This window comes from Ambystoma mexicanum, chromosome 3q, assembly GCF_040938575.1.
Source record: "Ambystoma mexicanum isolate Mex_15411 chromosome 3q, UKY_AmexF1_1, whole genome shotgun sequence".
NCBI classification, from domain to species: domain Eukaryota; kingdom Metazoa; phylum Chordata; class Amphibia; order Caudata; family Ambystomatidae; genus Ambystoma; species Ambystoma mexicanum.
In genome coordinates this window covers 671,904,194-671,921,396 of record NC_090926.1, presented here as the reverse complement: position 1 = coordinate 671,921,396, position 17,203 = coordinate 671,904,194, and the positions used below count along the sequence as shown (strand labels likewise).

Sequence of the window (17,203 nt, the reverse complement as noted above, 5' to 3'; positions counted from 1 at the left end):
GCAGAGTGATGTCAAACAGCGCTGGCAAAACACCCACGGCATCTTCATAGCCAGTTACTGGTCTACTGGCTGGCACCCGGGGCCAAGCAAAGGACGTGTTCCAGCAATCCTGTCAGAAAGACTACTTTTGACATACAGGCTGCATTGCCGAAGGTTGAACAACTGTGTATGGTGCGCAATGGCTCAGGAGTAGTGCCTTATTAACACTTGCCACTAAGCAAAGCAGCGAGATTGGGCTTACCTGATGCTTAAGCCTGGAGCTGACCACTGGAGCCCTTAACGGTATGGAACTCCGCTGTGCCCCCATTCTTGTCCATTGTGGTGACGTCAGCATGCAGTCTTGTGGGTTTGGTGATCATTGGAATATGGGGCTATATTCGTTGAGGAACTTTGAATATATGTTAATCCTGCATGGGAAAGCAAGCCCTGCTCTCCGCTCTCCAGCACTCAACGTCTTCCTTCCTCCCTCGCACTCTTCTCCCCTGCTCGCCCTTGCATCGCGTCATAGGATCCCAGCACTACACTAGGTTATCAAAACACCAAAGGTCTGGGCTCACTAAACCCAAATGAGAACAAACACAAAACAGGTGTAGGGAAGACCTTTTTTTTTACTTAGGAACAAATGGGTGACTGAGGTACAGTGTTCCAGAGGTTGGTATTCTGTAAAGATACGGTTTGGCAACCCCAATTCTTGTAACAGGGCTTTGGTGTCACTAGATGTCAAGTTGTAGCAGAGCAGAGATTTTGCTGTGGGTGGCATAACTAAGATGGGAGTAGTCTCAACCATCAAATTAGTAACAAACCAGTCCTAGTGGCGTCAGTCAAATCAAAATGGCCTATGCTAACAAAGCCTAATGCCTGCCCTATCTCTTATAAAAAAAAGTGTAAAAGGAGAAATGTATGCAAAAGGAAAAATCAGTGTTCAAAAGAATAAAGGTAGTTGAACCAGCTCTCCTCCTCACATTACACCTCACGGAGTAAGGCTGTCCCTGTAGGCAGGATGACACACTCTGGCTCGGTTTCTGACACTCTAAGCAGTTCCAAACCGTGGATTGAGGACTGTCTAGCCTTCCACGATAAAGTCTTTTTCTTGACTTTCCAAAACTGTATTTCCAACGTAAAGTCCCCCTCTGCTGGGCTCAGACCTTACAGCACACAGTTCACAAATGTACCCCTCTGCCGGGCTCAGATGTCTCACGTCACAGTTCAACACAAACTTGCAAGGGACTCCCTTCCCCCACAAGTTTATTGTACTTTGGGTCTTCCTCAATCGGGCTCGGACCCCTTTGGAAGACTTTCAAATGCGCGTGGTGCTTTTCCCAGACCACCGCAGGACCACTTTGACTCAAAGTTCATGGTTACTTTCACTTAATTTGTTTTCACTCTCTGTTTGCTTTATAACTTCAAATAATGTACCTTTCACAGAGACTTTCGAATGGGTTAATTCCTTTTGACGGACCACTCCATTACTTAGTATTACTGATTTCACAGCTGCTTTTTACTTCAAAGTACATTCACATGTCTGCCTTTCTTTGCGTCTCATCCACACGTGTTTAGCCTTCACTTGGGATATAATGTTGCTGCTTCATTCGCTTTAACACACACTGGTCTCTCAGGTCGCTTGCCAACTCACCGCTTGTGATAGCTTCTTTCATGCTCGTGTTCTGCCTTGCTCAGAGTGTGACTTTAGGTGATGCCTTTTATTCATGTGAGGAGAGCTAACTGGTATCAGGTGTATGCACTTAGTGTAAAGCGCCTGACTTTGCTTGACTTTGCCTGACCCGTTTAATGTGAGAGACTTAGTCTGGCTACTCTCAGTCATCCTCGTCGGCCCAGTGTTTGTGGAAAAAGGGGGGAATAGGATGGCGTAGATGAACAAAAAAGGGGAATACCTTGTCTCACCATCGGCTGCCTCACCCCTGCTCCCCGAATATCCCTCCCCCAGGTGATCCTACCGCACTGGTCCTCCCCCTGGGTATGGATCCAAAGGCAATGGCCGTGCCCTTTCCACCTGAGAGAGAGATCCCCGGGGACTAGCAGTTTATATCCCCTCTGGTTTCTCAAACCTGTATTTTTTACCGTGTTTTAATATCTCAGTCTTGTAGGCTGTTTTCTTGAAGTCCAATTGTACTCCTGGATGGATTGCCTCTGGTAATTGTGTCTTTCACTCACTCTATAGAACCTAAGCCTCTGCAGCAAAAAAATCTTGTCTTTACTCTCCCATGTCAGAGCACATTTCTCTGGAATGTGCACTGTCTGTGTTGAGGGCGTGATGAATGGGATTTAGAGGTCTGACTCAGCATGCAGGCCTTGTCTTTGACAGTCCTGCATGGTAAAGAGACAGCTTTGAATTAGATCTTTCCAATTATTGTCAAACAATAAAGTTGGAGTAAAGCAGGTGAGACATGGGACATTCTATGAAATTATATAAGTAATCTGGCTTCCATGTTCTGGAATTGTCTTTCATAAGTCCTGCGTAGACAGAAATGCAATAGCCAAGACTGGCTGGGATGTGTTATTCATTATGGTAACTTGATCACTGAAGGAGAAGAAACAAAAAAGAATGTTTAAAGGGTGCAGCTGGATATGATCATGTTGTTCATAAAAGTTGATTGCCAGTTTATAAAAGGGAGGTATGGCTTTTGGTTGGTGTCCATATGCTAGTGGTCCTATGGAGGTGTCCCAGATTGTCTTAGGGCCCCTACAACCATTACCTCCATTTAAGTGTGGTTTAATTTCAGATGGTTTCCATTCACTCATTTGTTTACTTGGGGCATGCAAAGCATACATTGTCTACTTTGGGGAAGATCTGGGTTTCATGAGCATATATGTGTAAACTTTTATGTCATACAAACATAGAAGTAATGCTACGGTTTGTAGATATGCTGTGAAGAGTTTTGTAGAGAAGTCAGAACATTGTGGGTCACTGCAGTAGATGAGAAAACATTTAGATTCAAATGATCCTACAGCCACAGTCTGGGAATGGTATCAAAATGAATGATCATAGCCATGTTAGGGATAGCTTGGAAATGCCAAGCTTTTTTAGTCGGCCCAGGAGAATGGAATGACCGGCAGTGTCAAAGGCTGCATGAAACTCCAGCAGTACCAATGCTCCAACAGCACCTATGATGTGCTCCTGATGTTGTCGAGCATAGAGGCACCAGGGGATGATGTTATGTAAACCTGAAACAAGATTATAGGGAGATGTAAATTTAATGCAGGAGAAGGGAGATCCAACATGAGTTGGAAATGTAAGGGTGATTGTTCAAAATGGGACAGTAAGAATTCAACTATAACTAATTATTGTAGATGGGGATTAGCGAATAGGGGATTGAAACAATACAACTCAATTAACTGAATAACCTCAATTCCCAGGCGCTGAAATTAGGATTTGATGAACAGGAGCTAAACACAACTTCTGGGTTTCAGGCATCATCAAGTAAGCAGGAGATACCACTAGGGAATGAAGAGCTAGTACATATTGAGTCACATATGCAATTTCCACACTATAACAATTTGACTATTGCATATGCTCAAATATGGTTTAAATGTCTCCATTCCCAAACACAGATGTAATGTCAGGTAGACATGTTTATATGACAGCAGTCTGCTTGTGGTATCAAAAGTAGCACCTGGCAGCTGTTGACATGAAGCTCACAATGCTCTTCTAGCCTTCAACCAGGAGCTGAATAGTGGACACAGTTTTGTTGGTAATCTTGCAGTAGGGTTTTTCAAAGAGAACTAAAACTTCACACCCAATATGGTCAGTATGGTAAGAGTACACCTGAACATGTTCAGACTGGTTGGCCTTGCTGTCATCAAAAGGGAGTCGGTGGGGTGCTTGCCACAATCTGCTCTCGCTCATGGAATCACCCTTCCTCCTCCTTGAGCAAATGGTGAGTGAGTGAGACGTGGGGGTGGTGAAGGCGATACCTGGCCAAATGATGAAATGATCTGGCAATTGGTGGGAGTAGCTGGCTATAGGATGACACAACTGGGAAAATAGTTTGAGCACCTGGATATTTGATAACTGGCAAATTGTTTTACTGCCTGGGCATACGACGGAAGTATATAGCAAATGAGCAAGGGTACTGCACACATTGCATGGATGCAGGCCATGTCCCATATGTACTGCCCACAAGGGATGGTTGCATGGCATCTCCTACGATTATGGTAGATAGAGGTCCTGCACACTGACATACTGCAGGCCATGCGCTATGCACAGTAACCACACGTTATAACTGCAGATCATACCCTGTGGGTTTTGTGCGTGGTGATAGTGCACTTACCCATGTCAGAGGCAACAGTCTCTGCACAGTACCCATTTCCAGTATGTAATATCTACAGGGCATGAATAGAGGCTATGTGACAATTGTGGTTTGTACTGTGCTCTGGGTAACGCAGGAAGGGTTCATGCTGCCACTCACGGCCCTATGAGTGAACCAATTTTAGTATTTTCCACCCATTGAGCAGTCCAAGGCATTAAATAAGCAGTGTCACATAGCAATTTGCTATGCGATTCTGTTGATTTGCTAATTAAACTGACACTTGTGTAGCACAGCTTGCTATTTATATTACCCTGTTCAATGAAAGCACAGTGCACCCTGCATTACGGTCACTCCACCCTCTTTTCCCTGTTCACTGCAAGTTCAAAGGGGCTAATGGAGAGAGAGTGCAACAGTAATAATCTCCTCCACTCCTAAAAGTGTCAAAGTCCCAAGCGGCCACCAAGTTCTGGGATGGTGAGGAGCAATAACGTTGAGTACCACCCTATGTGGCAATAAAGATCTCCCTAAAATTTGTGAGCTGCATTGAGCTAGGAGATTGACACTCAAAGCATTTGCTTGCTGAACGATGTATTTTTGCAAAACTCTTAATGTCCTTTGAACTGCTCCAACAACGGTTTTTGCTATCAACAAATGATAATTTCTTGCATACATAGTTCAAACATGCTATTGTCATGCAATTACAGGGTAGGTATGATCTCCCGGCACAGTCCCCGATAGAGGCCAACATCAACAATGAGCTGATCCCTAAAAGGGATATTTTGTCACTCTATCAGGTTATCTTCAACTTCCATTCTCATTCCTTCTTAAAATTAAGCAGAAATGGGAAGAAGATGTGGGTACACTTTAACTGCAAGATTAGCAGGAAGCCTTGATGTGTCTGCTTGAGATAGCCCTCCAGACTTAGGCTAGTCCAATTGAAAGTTCTTCACAGGGTTTATTATGCACGTGATTTCCTCTTTAAATGTGGTCGGGTTGTGACTTTTTATAATTCTGTTTCAGTGGTCGAAGTGTACGAAAAGAAGTAGTGGAACTATGTTCCCTACCAGCCTGCACAGCTCCCCACAAACCCCATCGCCACCCCTTCACACGCACAATAGAAACCACAAAACACATGCACCTGCTGTTTAAGGGAACGTTCAGTGCAGTGCACTGAAAGTGAAAGCTTCAACTTCTTCCTACACTTTTATTTTAAAACGAAACCATTGTGGAACGGTTTCTTTTTAAAATAAAAGTATAGGAACTGTAAAACTTAATTAAAAGAAGTAGAGGAGCACCGCTCCCGACCACTTCGACCACTGTTCTGTTTATTTATTTGTGTCCATTCATGCAGCTAGCCTTTACGTTTTACAGACACTCATCTCACTAATGCCGCACTTCAGCAGTCCACAAACATGCTGCATTGTTGCTTAGTATGTCTTGGGTACAAATAACTTTTGGTGACATTAAAAATATTAGTACAACATTGCTAATCAAATATGTTTGTTTGCTAATCAAGAAACCTTTAATTAGCAAACTCTACTAGTCAATTTTTGAAAACTAATTTATGCCTTGCAGTCTGCATTAAGATCTGTGTGTGTGTCATAAATGGTAAAACATTACAGACATTATTCCAGAAGGGACCTTGTTGACGACCCACACAAATGTTATATTGGGGGGAAGTGAGATCTGTGTTCATAACAAAAATAATGCACATTTATAAGGTGACCTATTGAACACACATGCCAGAATGTTCCCCTATGGAAGACACTTTTACAAGTGTTTTAAATTATGAAATACTGGATCGTGATTTACCAAATTCCACATGTCCAAAGGGTTGAAGACAAAGAGTTGGCATGATAATTGTTGACATTTCAACCAGGATTTAAAATCTTACAGGGAAAAATGATGCTCATTGTCCTTTGTGGCTGCAATCAATCCTATGTTGTCCCTAATGCTGCATTGGAATATCACATACCTTTCTGAGGCCTTAGTCGAAATTGAAACTATGTTCTTTTGTATTTCTCATTTTCCTTCCCTTCCACAAACCACTGTTTTATTTACAAACATCATATTGGCTTGCCTGACTGCCACATTTGTAAACATGTGACACAATGTCAACAACATCAACTAGGGGTAAGTGGAGAGGAACGTCTGAGAAGGAACAGAGCAAGTGATTGGACCCAGCACAACAATACCCCAGAGCCGCCTGTGCGCTTTATAAATTCAAATAAATAAATAGAATACTGTCCCAGGAGGAAGCAGAATTGTCCCATTTTCCATTTTCTAGACTCACTATTATTTTAGTTTGTCTGCTTGCCAATTTAAAGGCCCGGCTGATACTCCTGGCACCTGCTTTTTACCCAAGAGACCCACAATATTTCTTTCCAATGAGGTGGTGTGGTCTTGTACATACTATGATGTAGTCTGTGATGCCCAAAAAGTAATCAAGTAATATATCATAGCACGAGGGGGACTGAGCATAAAGATTAGCGACTCTGTAACCCCCATGCCTTTTGTAATTCTGAATTTCAGCAATTCGCAGAGTGACACAGCACTTTGTTTTATTGTGTGTAAGGTCGACAAGTAGACTAAGCTTTAGTAACTGGCTCTAAAAGCTATGAGGACATTGTACGCTTTGGTAACTTTCCATTTGCCCTATATGACTAACATATGTAAGCCTTTGTAGCTGTTACCCAAGGTTTCTAACCACGGGACTTCTTGGGTCAACAAGTAAATTCTGATATAAACTTCAGTAATTTACAACTATAGTGTAGGGCAAGGGATCACAATGTGATGGGGGCGGGGGCTGTAGGAGGATTTGCTTCTCTCAACCACTAGTTTGTTGTCTTATATTCTTTTCTGGGACCTCAGCTATGAATTACCAGGCCTTACCCTTCCATTCAGAATTATGGAGCATAGCTTGAGTTTTCAATACATGAAACAAATAAAAACTCCCACGCGTCGTGTAATTGAAAATACATTAATGGAATAATTATTGAAATTCCCACCAACGCTAATCAAGTTTATGAAAACACCATTGTCACATAGTTTATCAGAAGCAATTCAACGAATGGTGAAGAAACTGTTATTTCACAAGTATGCGAGACTACCTATATGTGAACTTGGTTTTCTTCACCACACAACAATATGAAACATCATTTCATACAACATTGCAATCACAACGTGAATAAAAAAGGCACTATCATTTTACTCAGAATGTGACTTCATGACTTATTCACACATGAGAAAAACCACGCTCATGTTCAACACACTGTTCCCTTAGCCTCTTCGCTATCAAGCCCACCCAAAGGTCACCTTGATGAGAATGGTTAGTCATGTCTTTCAGAGTCTCTGCATTAAAAGAAATACTTTAATTCCAATTGAATTTTGTACAGTCTATTCACTAACTCCTGCTACTAGAAGGTCAATAAAACTCTGTTTTTATGTCACAATCACACCTTACCCCGCCAATCAGCTATGCGAGGCTAATTATATCTTTGCACTACAACTCACCATTTGCACAGCTACTGGATGTTTTCCGCTCCCTCTCTCGTTGGACTGGCATAGGTCAGTTTTTTCCTGACTTCTATATTATTGATCAATTGCTTCTTCCCGGCGCCACATCTTAGGTAATCACTCAGATTGCCTTCTTCCCCAATACTGCATTTGAGTCTTCACAGCTCTCAATAGTGGGCCAGAATTCTTTTAAACCATCTCGCCAAAGTTCGGCCTGCGACCGTCATTTTATGATTAGCTCCAAAACGGTCCACAAAATATTCAGTCACCAAAACCGGCCTCCAAACAGTGACAGCACTGGCTGTCATATTGTCCGAAAAGTCAGCCCCCCAAAAGCCCAAAGCAACAGCCCCTCCTCTGTTTCTGATGCTGTGTTTCCACCCTTTCCCCTTGCTACGGCAACATGTGCATGTTTCTTTAGCTCCTTCCACCGCCGTCTGTTCTACATCATTTCTTCCCATATCACATGTCTCCTCTGTAACTTTCCGACTCTTCCTCACTCCATGCTGACATTCACAACAGTAACACTCCTAGGTCTGCCTGTGGTTTCCCCGTTCACCCTGCTTGTTCTATTTATGCGAACAATTGAGCTCTCTTTTTATACGGACGCATCCCGTGCTCTTCAAGGTTTCCTTTGCACAGAATCATTTCTTGTTATTCTCATCAACACACTTCTCGAAACCTGTAATTTTCCCTTCGTATTTCTGCTCACGTTTTATTGCAACTTCAAATTTGCACTAGCCCTGCTATATTAATGCACCCATGTTAGTACTTGTATGGCACATATAAATCGAACTCTCCCTCATACTCTATTTTTCTGTGTATGGTTAACACACCTGTGGCATAGAATCTGTACTTTACTTAAAACACTTCAACATCTCCTACCATCTAGGAACAAGAGTAGTGCTAGGAAAAGGTCCGTTACTGATCTGGGCTGTGTTGGGCCAGCAAGTAGGCTGTTTCATGTAAGTTGCATAAACTGTCCCGACTCTCTAGGAGGGAAGAATGTACTCTCATGTGACCGTCAGCAACTTTCCACTGTCATTGAGGTTCCACAATATGGGCTATATTATGCAACCTTCATTAATCAGTTCCTGCTATGAACTGGCAACTATGAACGACTTGGTGACTCCCCCTTGCTATCTAGTACCAAAGAACAGTAGAATATGGCTTTCACTCTCGCTCCAGGCCCCAGTGATGCGAGAGCCTTGGTCTGTTACCAGCCATGACCACTCCCCTACGGCGGAGGTGAAAGCCATTCGCACCCCAGGATTTATCCGGGGCTGCACATTTCTTTTCTTCCTCTGGAGTTTGGCACCACAAGCAATGCAAGGAAGGAAAAAAAAAGAAAAAAAAAAGAAAACAAAAGATGGCTGCCGCCATAGGGGAAAGGGATGAATCATAAAGCTCTGGTCCTGCACATAAGTGCCGAGGGAAGGGGCGGGGTAAGAGGTTCAGTTTAGAGGCAAGAGGGAGAGGTTCCCTGTCGCCTCCACACATACAAAAAAAAGATGTTGCAGCTACCTGATTGGCTCAGCGCCCTTCCCAGGGTGCACATTTGTTGTATAAGCCTCAGTTACCCTTGTATCCTTTGTGTTAACATTTCAGAAAATGGAACTACCACACAGGGGAATGCCTGAGGATGTTTCGGGGCCACACTGGGACCATAACCTGCCTGGATCTGCAAGAGAACAGATTGGTTTCCGGATCAAGGGACTGTCAAGTTAAAGGTCAGGTGTGATTTGCATGCATGCTTTAAGAGATGCGCTAGTCGTGTTTTTAAAAAGTCGTGTTCTCCTTTAAATTAGTGTGGTTGTGTTATTCCTGTGTATCCAGGCACTTTATTTTCCATTGTAAAATATGGTTTAATTGTGCTCTGGCTCCCTGTCAGGGCTCCCTGTAAGACTCAGACACAGAGGCATTTTCGGTGATTAACAAAGACCTTTATTGTAGGGGTTGGGAAAATCCTAACCATCACTAACTCTGAGGGGTTACCTTGCCTCAACAAAACTAATGAACGTCTGTGTTAGGATGTTCAGATCAAAATGAGTTCTCCGTCCTGTGTCCAGAAATCTTAAACTGACCCTCACACACTAAACTCAGTATAACTTGACAAGGAAATGTCTTTGAGCTGTACACCATCAGCTTCCTCCCAAAGTTCCAAACACAAAATCTTGAAAGTGAAGAAAAAGAAAAGTAAACAAGGTCCCAACAGAGAAGTGTCCTTCCCTTCCCCTAGAGTCTTTCTGGTTATTCACAATTTAACATATATATTTTTTTTATTTATTTATTTATTTGACTTATATTCAGGAAAAAGCCTGTAATTTTGTCAAAGAGTGTGGCACAGTTTTGTCCTGCAATTTGTTCCTCTTGGTTTCATCGAAAATGATTTCCTCGAGAATGGCTTTCCACAGATCCGACTTGTTAGAGTGCTTGTGGGAGACCTCCGAAGTCATCTGACTAATGGTCCCCTAGCCATGCTCTGCTGCAGTAGGTTCCGTGGGCAGGGCCTCGTTTATCTGTTTGAAAGCCATTTCGAGTAAATTTGTCATGGCCATTGTCCACCTAGTGGCTTCACCGGCGATGAGTCTGTTCCACAAAGTAGTTTCTTGAATCATCCAATGATTCGTGATCAGCGGTGATAGGTAGGTGATTCTATTCTGTTTCGTGCAGGGGCAGTTTAGAATTAAATGTCTGATCGTTTCCACAGTGTCTGAGTTTTTACATAGTCGACATACTTGGTTTTCCGCCATATTTCGAATGGCGAGTATTTGTTTAGTTTGTAGTAAATTTAGTCTTGCTTTCATAAACAAATATCTTTTTTTCTTGTCCGGGAATTTGCTCACGTATTTCATTGGAACCTTTGGTTTGTTGAACGTTGGTGGGAGATGTTGTAATAGTTTGTTTTCTGTTGCTGCCTCTATTGTTTTAATCCAATCCCTTTCTTCGAGTTTCCGTTTGATTTTATCTGGATTTTCTTTTAGGTCTGTTTCCGTGCACAGTATTTCAGACAACCTTTCCTTTCTAAATTCTGCCCACTTCTTGAATAAGATGCAGTTTCCATTGTCAAGTTCTTCTTTAATCAATGCGTAGATTGGCAGGGAGTCGGCAAGGATAATTTTTCTGAATAGTCTCATTGCGCTGACGTCGACTATCAAGGCCAAGGATATTAACCCAAGCTCCCTTCTGATAGCCGTTATTGCGGTTGATTTGGGAAGCCCCAGAACGGTTCTCCAAACCATGCCTTCTATTTTGTTCCAGATGTTCTCCGAGATACACAGTGATGCTTCCGTTCCACATGTCAGCGAGGGCACCAATTTCATTTTATAGAAATGTATTGCCGGGGTTAGCGTAAATTTACCAAATTTCTTATCCAACGTTCTCATTTGCGCTGTCAGTCTCTTCGCTTTATCCCAGAGCGCTACTTGCATTGCTTTATCTGTTGGTGTGTTATCTAGTTCAAATCCCAGGTATCTGATGTTGTTTACTTTTTCAAGTTTTGTATCGTCTAAGAACCATGACTCCATTGTTGTAGTAGTTTTCCGTTTTTTCTCAAGTGTCATGATTTTTGTTTTGTTTTTGTTTATCTCCAAGTGATTTTCCTCTAAGTATTTTGTCAGATTTGTCAATTTCCGCTGCAGGCCCACTTTAGTCTGGTCAATCAGAATCACGTCATCTGCGTATAGGAGACGAGGAATTGTGGTTTTTCCTAATTTAGGTGGAAACGTTCTGATCTTGTTTTCTGAGTACTCCAGGTCCCCCAGAAAGTCGATAAATAGTGCGGGAGCAAGTGGGCCACCCTGTTTTACACCCCTTTCAACTTGTATTTCTTCTGATAAGGTTCCCTGTTGGTTAAGCTTTACTCTCACTGTTGTGTTTGAGTGGAGCGCAATTAGTGGGTTGAGTAGTGATCTGGTGCATTTCCAGGCTTCCAATTTTTTCCATAGCATGTTTCTGTCCACTTTATCGAATGCTTTTGACAGATCTACAAACGCTAAGTAGATTTTTGGTGCCCCTTCTTTGACTTTTGCTTTAAAGATGTTTATTATCAAGATGTTAATTGCTATTGTTCCATTTTTTTGGAAGCCCGTTTGCAAGATGTCTTTGCACTCTGCCGATTTTTCCCATATCCTCAGATGGTCCAAGATGAGAGAGGAAAAGATCTTTCCTAGGATATCTAGCAAAGCAATCGGTCTGTAGTTCACGGGGTCCTCCCGGCAGCCCCTTTTATAGATCGGGACGATGATTGCTTTAGACCAAGACTCCGGAATTTCGTGGGTTTGTTCACAAATGCTAAATATCATTCCAATTAGTTCTGACCATTCCTTCGGGAATTGCTTTAGCATTATATTTGTGAGTCCATCCGGACCTGGTGCTCTAGATGTTTTGAGGTTTCTTATTTTTGCTTGAATGTCTTCTGCGTTCGATGTCGTCACCCATGTTGTGTTTTTTGTTATTTCCAGGGGCTCTACCGATGTCTGGGGTTTGTCAAACTCTCTTGATAGGTATTCCATCCATTTTTCTTCTGGGACTGCATTTGTCGGTGCTAGATTGGATGCCCAATTGCTCTCTTTGATTAGGGACCAGAAGTCACTGGATTTATTGGTTGATAATTTTCTCATCATTTCTTCTGCGTCCAACTGGTATTGTGTTGCTTTAGATTGTTTTCGCCAGGTTGTATATCTTTTTTTTTCACATTTCCAATTTGCCCAGTCTTGTTCAGCTTTTGATTTCCTTGCCTTCCTTTTTAGTTGTCGGCCTAATTTCCTTTGTTCAACCAGCTCTTTGTTGTATGCATGGCTGGGTTGAGAGGCCGCTGGGTTTCTAGTTCCTATTGGTTTTTGGTAGGGTGCAAGGAGAGAAAGGTAGTTTGGTTTCTCGCTTAATTTAGAACGATGGTTTGCTGTTACTTTTTCTTCCCAAGCTGATTTTATTTGTTGGATATTGGCTTCCGTTATTCGTAACCGAGTTTGTTGAACGTTAGTTTCAACCCTGGTTTTGTATACAAGTTTCGTTGGTCTCCGACCACCCCACGTACACGTGAGTAAGTTATGATCACTGTTGGTCGTTTTTACATTTTAAAGCTGACTATGTTTGCTGCCAAGGCGGATGAGATGAAAATGTAATCTAAGGTTGCTTTTGATGCTCCCCTTTGCCAAGTAGGTAAATTCTGTTGACTTGGAAACAAAGTCGCTATATTTTGTAGGTTTCTGGAGCTGATTACCTCCAACCAGGCTTTTCTGCGTTCCAGTGTTGAGGTCTTCCACGTTCTCTCGGTTACTTTATTACAGTTGGCGTTGAAGTCGCCGCATATCATAATCTCAAGTTCGTCAAACTCTTCGTAAAGCTGATCAATGGTTGCACTCATTGAGGAACAGAAGACTTTTGCTGGCGTACGCTGCGGGTTCCAATAGCAATTTATGATTGCCAAGGTGTTCCTTTTGGCCCTCATGCTTTTCCCCGTGGCTGGGGACCATGTGGACAGGGTCACCAGCATTTCGTATGATTCTCTCCATTTCTTTGGTGGGTCTAGACCTAGGCCGTTTTTGATGGCTGTTAACAGGCCAGATGATGGTCTTCCTAAAGGACCCCTAGTTGCAGCAGAGATATCCAAACAAAATCCATCCAGCATTGGTTTCTCCAGTAACCACGTCTCTTGCAGACATAGAATATCAAAGGCCCCCAGATTCACATCTCCAGGCGTTGTTAAGTGGTTGTGTCCTCTGGTGTTCCAGGATCCTACAATATACTGGTCTTTGTTGGGCCGTTTCTCAGAGGGCGTCGCTGCATTCTCTCCCTCGAGGCTCGGCCCTTTTTGTTGCTATTTGACAGCTTTCTTTGTCCAGGTAGATGTGAACCAGTCCCACGGGCCTCTCATTGGGCGAGTGTCCTTTGTTTTGTCAGCGGAATTCCTCTCTGGTGTTTCTACACTGTCAAACCTGTTTGATTTTGATGGTTCAACCTTTTTCCCACTGTTTCTGTTTGATCTCGTTTCGTACGATCGCTTGGTATATTCCTAGGCCCTTCGTGGGTGCGAACTTGTTCTCTCGCACTTCAAGGTTCCTTCCAGGTCAAACGGTGCAGGTCTTCGGCGGTGTTTCAGGTCGTCTCGAAAAAATTCTCATCCTCCTTCCTTCTATTCCACCGATTCTGAAAATACCGTTTTTCTGTTATGGAATGGTAATGTATTCTGTGTTTGTTGACTGTTGTTGTTTTTTGGACTTGCTCCTCCTGCTGCGGCTTTGTTAGTTCGGTCAGCCGAAATCCCATCGATGAGAGGTCTTCGAACACCGATTTGTCCATGTGTGTGATACTCTCAGCTTTTACGTGTAAGTAAGATTTCGCAATCTTGCCCTTATGGTATGGATCGACCAATACCAGGTCTTTTGTTCTCACGCCCTTGAGAGTCTTAGATTTTTTCAAGATCTGCAAGATGGTTGGCCGGTTTAGGATTAGATTGATTTTTTTGAAGTCTTGTTGCTCTAGCTTAAATAGGCGAGTTGCGCCCTTTTCTGCTGGTTCCGTTTTCTCCGTTAATCTTGTGGGCATTTGTTTTCTCGGGCTGCTTCTACTTCTTGAGGTTTGGCTCTGCGGCGTGTATTTGTTGTCCTTCTGAGTTTTACTGGTTCGCACGTTGGCTACTCCTTTGTTGGATGAGTTCTCTCTACCTTTTACTACTTCCCATTTATCCTCTTCGTCGCTCAGAGCTCTTATTTCTTCTATGTTGCTTTTTTCTTCCTTCCTTATTTTGGTTACCGGCAAGGCGGTAGCCACCTGTAATCTACTGGCTGTTTGAGTTTGTTCCTCATGCAATGAGGCGTTCATCAACGACGAGTCCAACAAAAAATCTTCTGCCTTCCTCGGTGACCTCTGAGCGGGGGACTTTGACGGGAACAGACCGTCCCGGGTTAAGCACTCATCTTTCTTCACCTCTGCTTTTTGTTTTAAGTTTGGCACCCGAGGTCCCAGTTGCACGTTGCTATCCCAGGAAAGTGTGCGTGGTGCACTCGATGTTGCTAATTTGTTTTTGATCAATGGCTGATTTGCCGTGTTCTTTTCTGTATTGGCCACCTGCGTATTTAGTCCTATACACAGGTTCTGTGGTTTGTCGCGTGCTTACCCGCTGCTAAATCTTGGGTTACTACGGAGACGATGTTTTGTTTCTCCAGTGTTCTATTTTTCTTTCCAGAATCTCGATTTTGTTTTCCCAGAGCGTTTCCTGAATACCTTTTTGTGCTTCTACTGCAGTTGTGTAACTTTCCACATGTGACAGTTTTGCTATCATGTTGGTAAGGATTGCTGTGTTGTCCTGCAACTCTTCTTTTAGTGCTTCATATAGTTTACAGAAGGGCGCTAAGACAATGGACATTGCCGACATAATTGTTACCATATCAGGATTCTTGTTTGAAGAGTCTTTGTGAATTGCCATGGCAATGTCGCTTAGCCGGCGGTTTTTTGATGATAATTGGGCTTTTTCCATCCTTTTTGATGTGCCTGGGGTTTGGAGGCCTGGGTAGTCCATTATGGGACTATTGTCCTGGTCTATTAGCTGTCGACCCATCCTGGTATCACTCGGAGTGCGTGTCGGCTCTTAGTTCCTTGTTATTAATTCCGCCGTGTTTTGCAGACCCTTAGTCAGGTGCGGTTTCGTCCATGTTAACCGCTGATCTTTATCATTCATTGCTTCGAGTGGTCTTTGTGTTGCCTGCGAAAACGGGCTTGAGGTACGGTTTTCTTTTGTCATCACTGCCTCACCCCCCTTGTTGACTTCCGAGGATGGTTGCGGCTTGTTATTTTGTTCCGAGCTGGTCTTATCAGGGTCCCATGTGGGTTTTGTGTGCATTGACTCTATGTCTCTGATCTGAGGTTGGTTCTCCCCCCAGATCGTAATCTGCGTTTCATTAGCTCTCACGTTGCTGTTTTTTGTATTTTCTAAGGATTTCAGTTGAGGTTCTGGCCTCACGGTCTTTGAGGGGTTTTCATCTGTTTTCCTTAGGTTCGACCCTGACGTCGAGTCTTGCATCACTTCCAGCATCTCTGCATCTGATACCTCTGAGTCCACTGTCAGTTTTCGTTTGTGTTGCTGGGTGAAGAACGCTTTTAAAGGGCAGGATAATGCAGGTAAGGCTAGCTTAGTGGTAGAAAGTCTTTTTTTTGGATGGTCTGATTCTGTGATTTACGTCTTTCGTATTTTTTTTGTTTATTTGCGGTACAGGTATCTTCCTAGGGGTTTGGTTTTTCTTGGATTTCACTTTTTTCTTTCTTTGTTGAGTTCGACCTGTCTTTGTTTGCCCATCTTCTGTTTCCTTGGTAGAGTCCTCCTGTTCACTTAGACTAGGCGATTCTTCTGATGTATAGCACTCTACGAAGACTTCGTCACTCTCCCTATCTGAGGGTGATTCACCGGAGTTAATCTCAATAGGTCTCTTATTGATATTTGTTGAAGAACGGCCCGGTTGTGTCGATTTTGATCCATTGGGCTTGATGTTCTGGTCAGTGTCCTGAACTGTATTTGAAGAATGTATCATTGCTTTGATGATAGAAGACGTCTGCATAGTATCCGTTTTGGGTACTAAGTCCAAAGGTGCGGATGATTAATTTGCTTTTCTTTGGTCCATAGTAGTCTGATTTTGAAGGTTGCTTGTCTGTAGTGGTTCCGCATGTTGGCTGCAGTGGTTATGTAGTCCTTACAACACTGGGGGATTAGATCCCAGCGAGATCTTCCTTTTGCTCGTTGAGGTTGGGCCTCTCTCGTCTTGGGTGCTGAGACTTGTTACGGCTCCCTTTTGTATCGGGACCCTGTGTTCCACTGGTCTCTTCAACACCTCCAGTTCCTCGAATCCGGGCTCTGATTGTTTTGCGCCACTTTCCCGCAGGACTGTCCCGCACGCGGTTACACCGCCTCCGTCCTCCCCCACACACCGACCCCCCCCTCCTGCCCTGCAGTCTGGGCCCCGTGAAGGGTCCGCCGCTGGCCGTCCTCCGACAGCTTCAGCGTCTTCCCCGCTCGTCACCAAGACGCTACGCGTGCCCTTTGTTGCGGCGCAGTCGGGTGGGGCGGGCGCGGCTGCTGCTTTCCTCGCACCGCACGCGTCCGTCACCTCGGACTCGCTGGACCGCGGCTCCTCCTCCCTCGCTGGCCGGACTTCCCGGGCTCCACTCTTGCCCACCGTGGCGCCAGGTGGATCAGAGGACTTCTGGGTTAAGACCGGGGAAGATGACTTCGTCACCCACGTAGCAGGTAAGCCTGTTTGTATAAGTTTCTGCTGTATTTTTAGTAGAGGCTTACCTCTGGGGTTTCTTGGCTTTGCTGGACGTACGTCCTCTGATGTCTTACAGGCGGCAGCCGTCAATGCCTTTTCTTTGGTGGTCCGAATTAACGGCAACAGTTCTTCCACCTTTGGCATTTCCGGTTGGCC

The 17,203-nt window shown here is 43.8% G+C and overlaps 1 protein-coding gene across 1 annotated transcript in view; it reads left to right on the top strand.

Moving 5' to 3' along the window:
* Positions 1-17,203, top strand: part of FBXW10B (F-box and WD repeat domain containing 10B) — a 322,682-nt gene that overhangs the window by 139,931 nt on the left and 165,548 nt on the right. Inside the window, exon 8 of the mRNA XM_069654556.1 lies at positions 9,393-9,514. Coding sequence (XP_069510657.1) covers positions 9,393-9,514 — 122 coding nt within the window. The remainder of the gene's footprint in view (positions 1-9,392; positions 9,515-17,203) is intronic.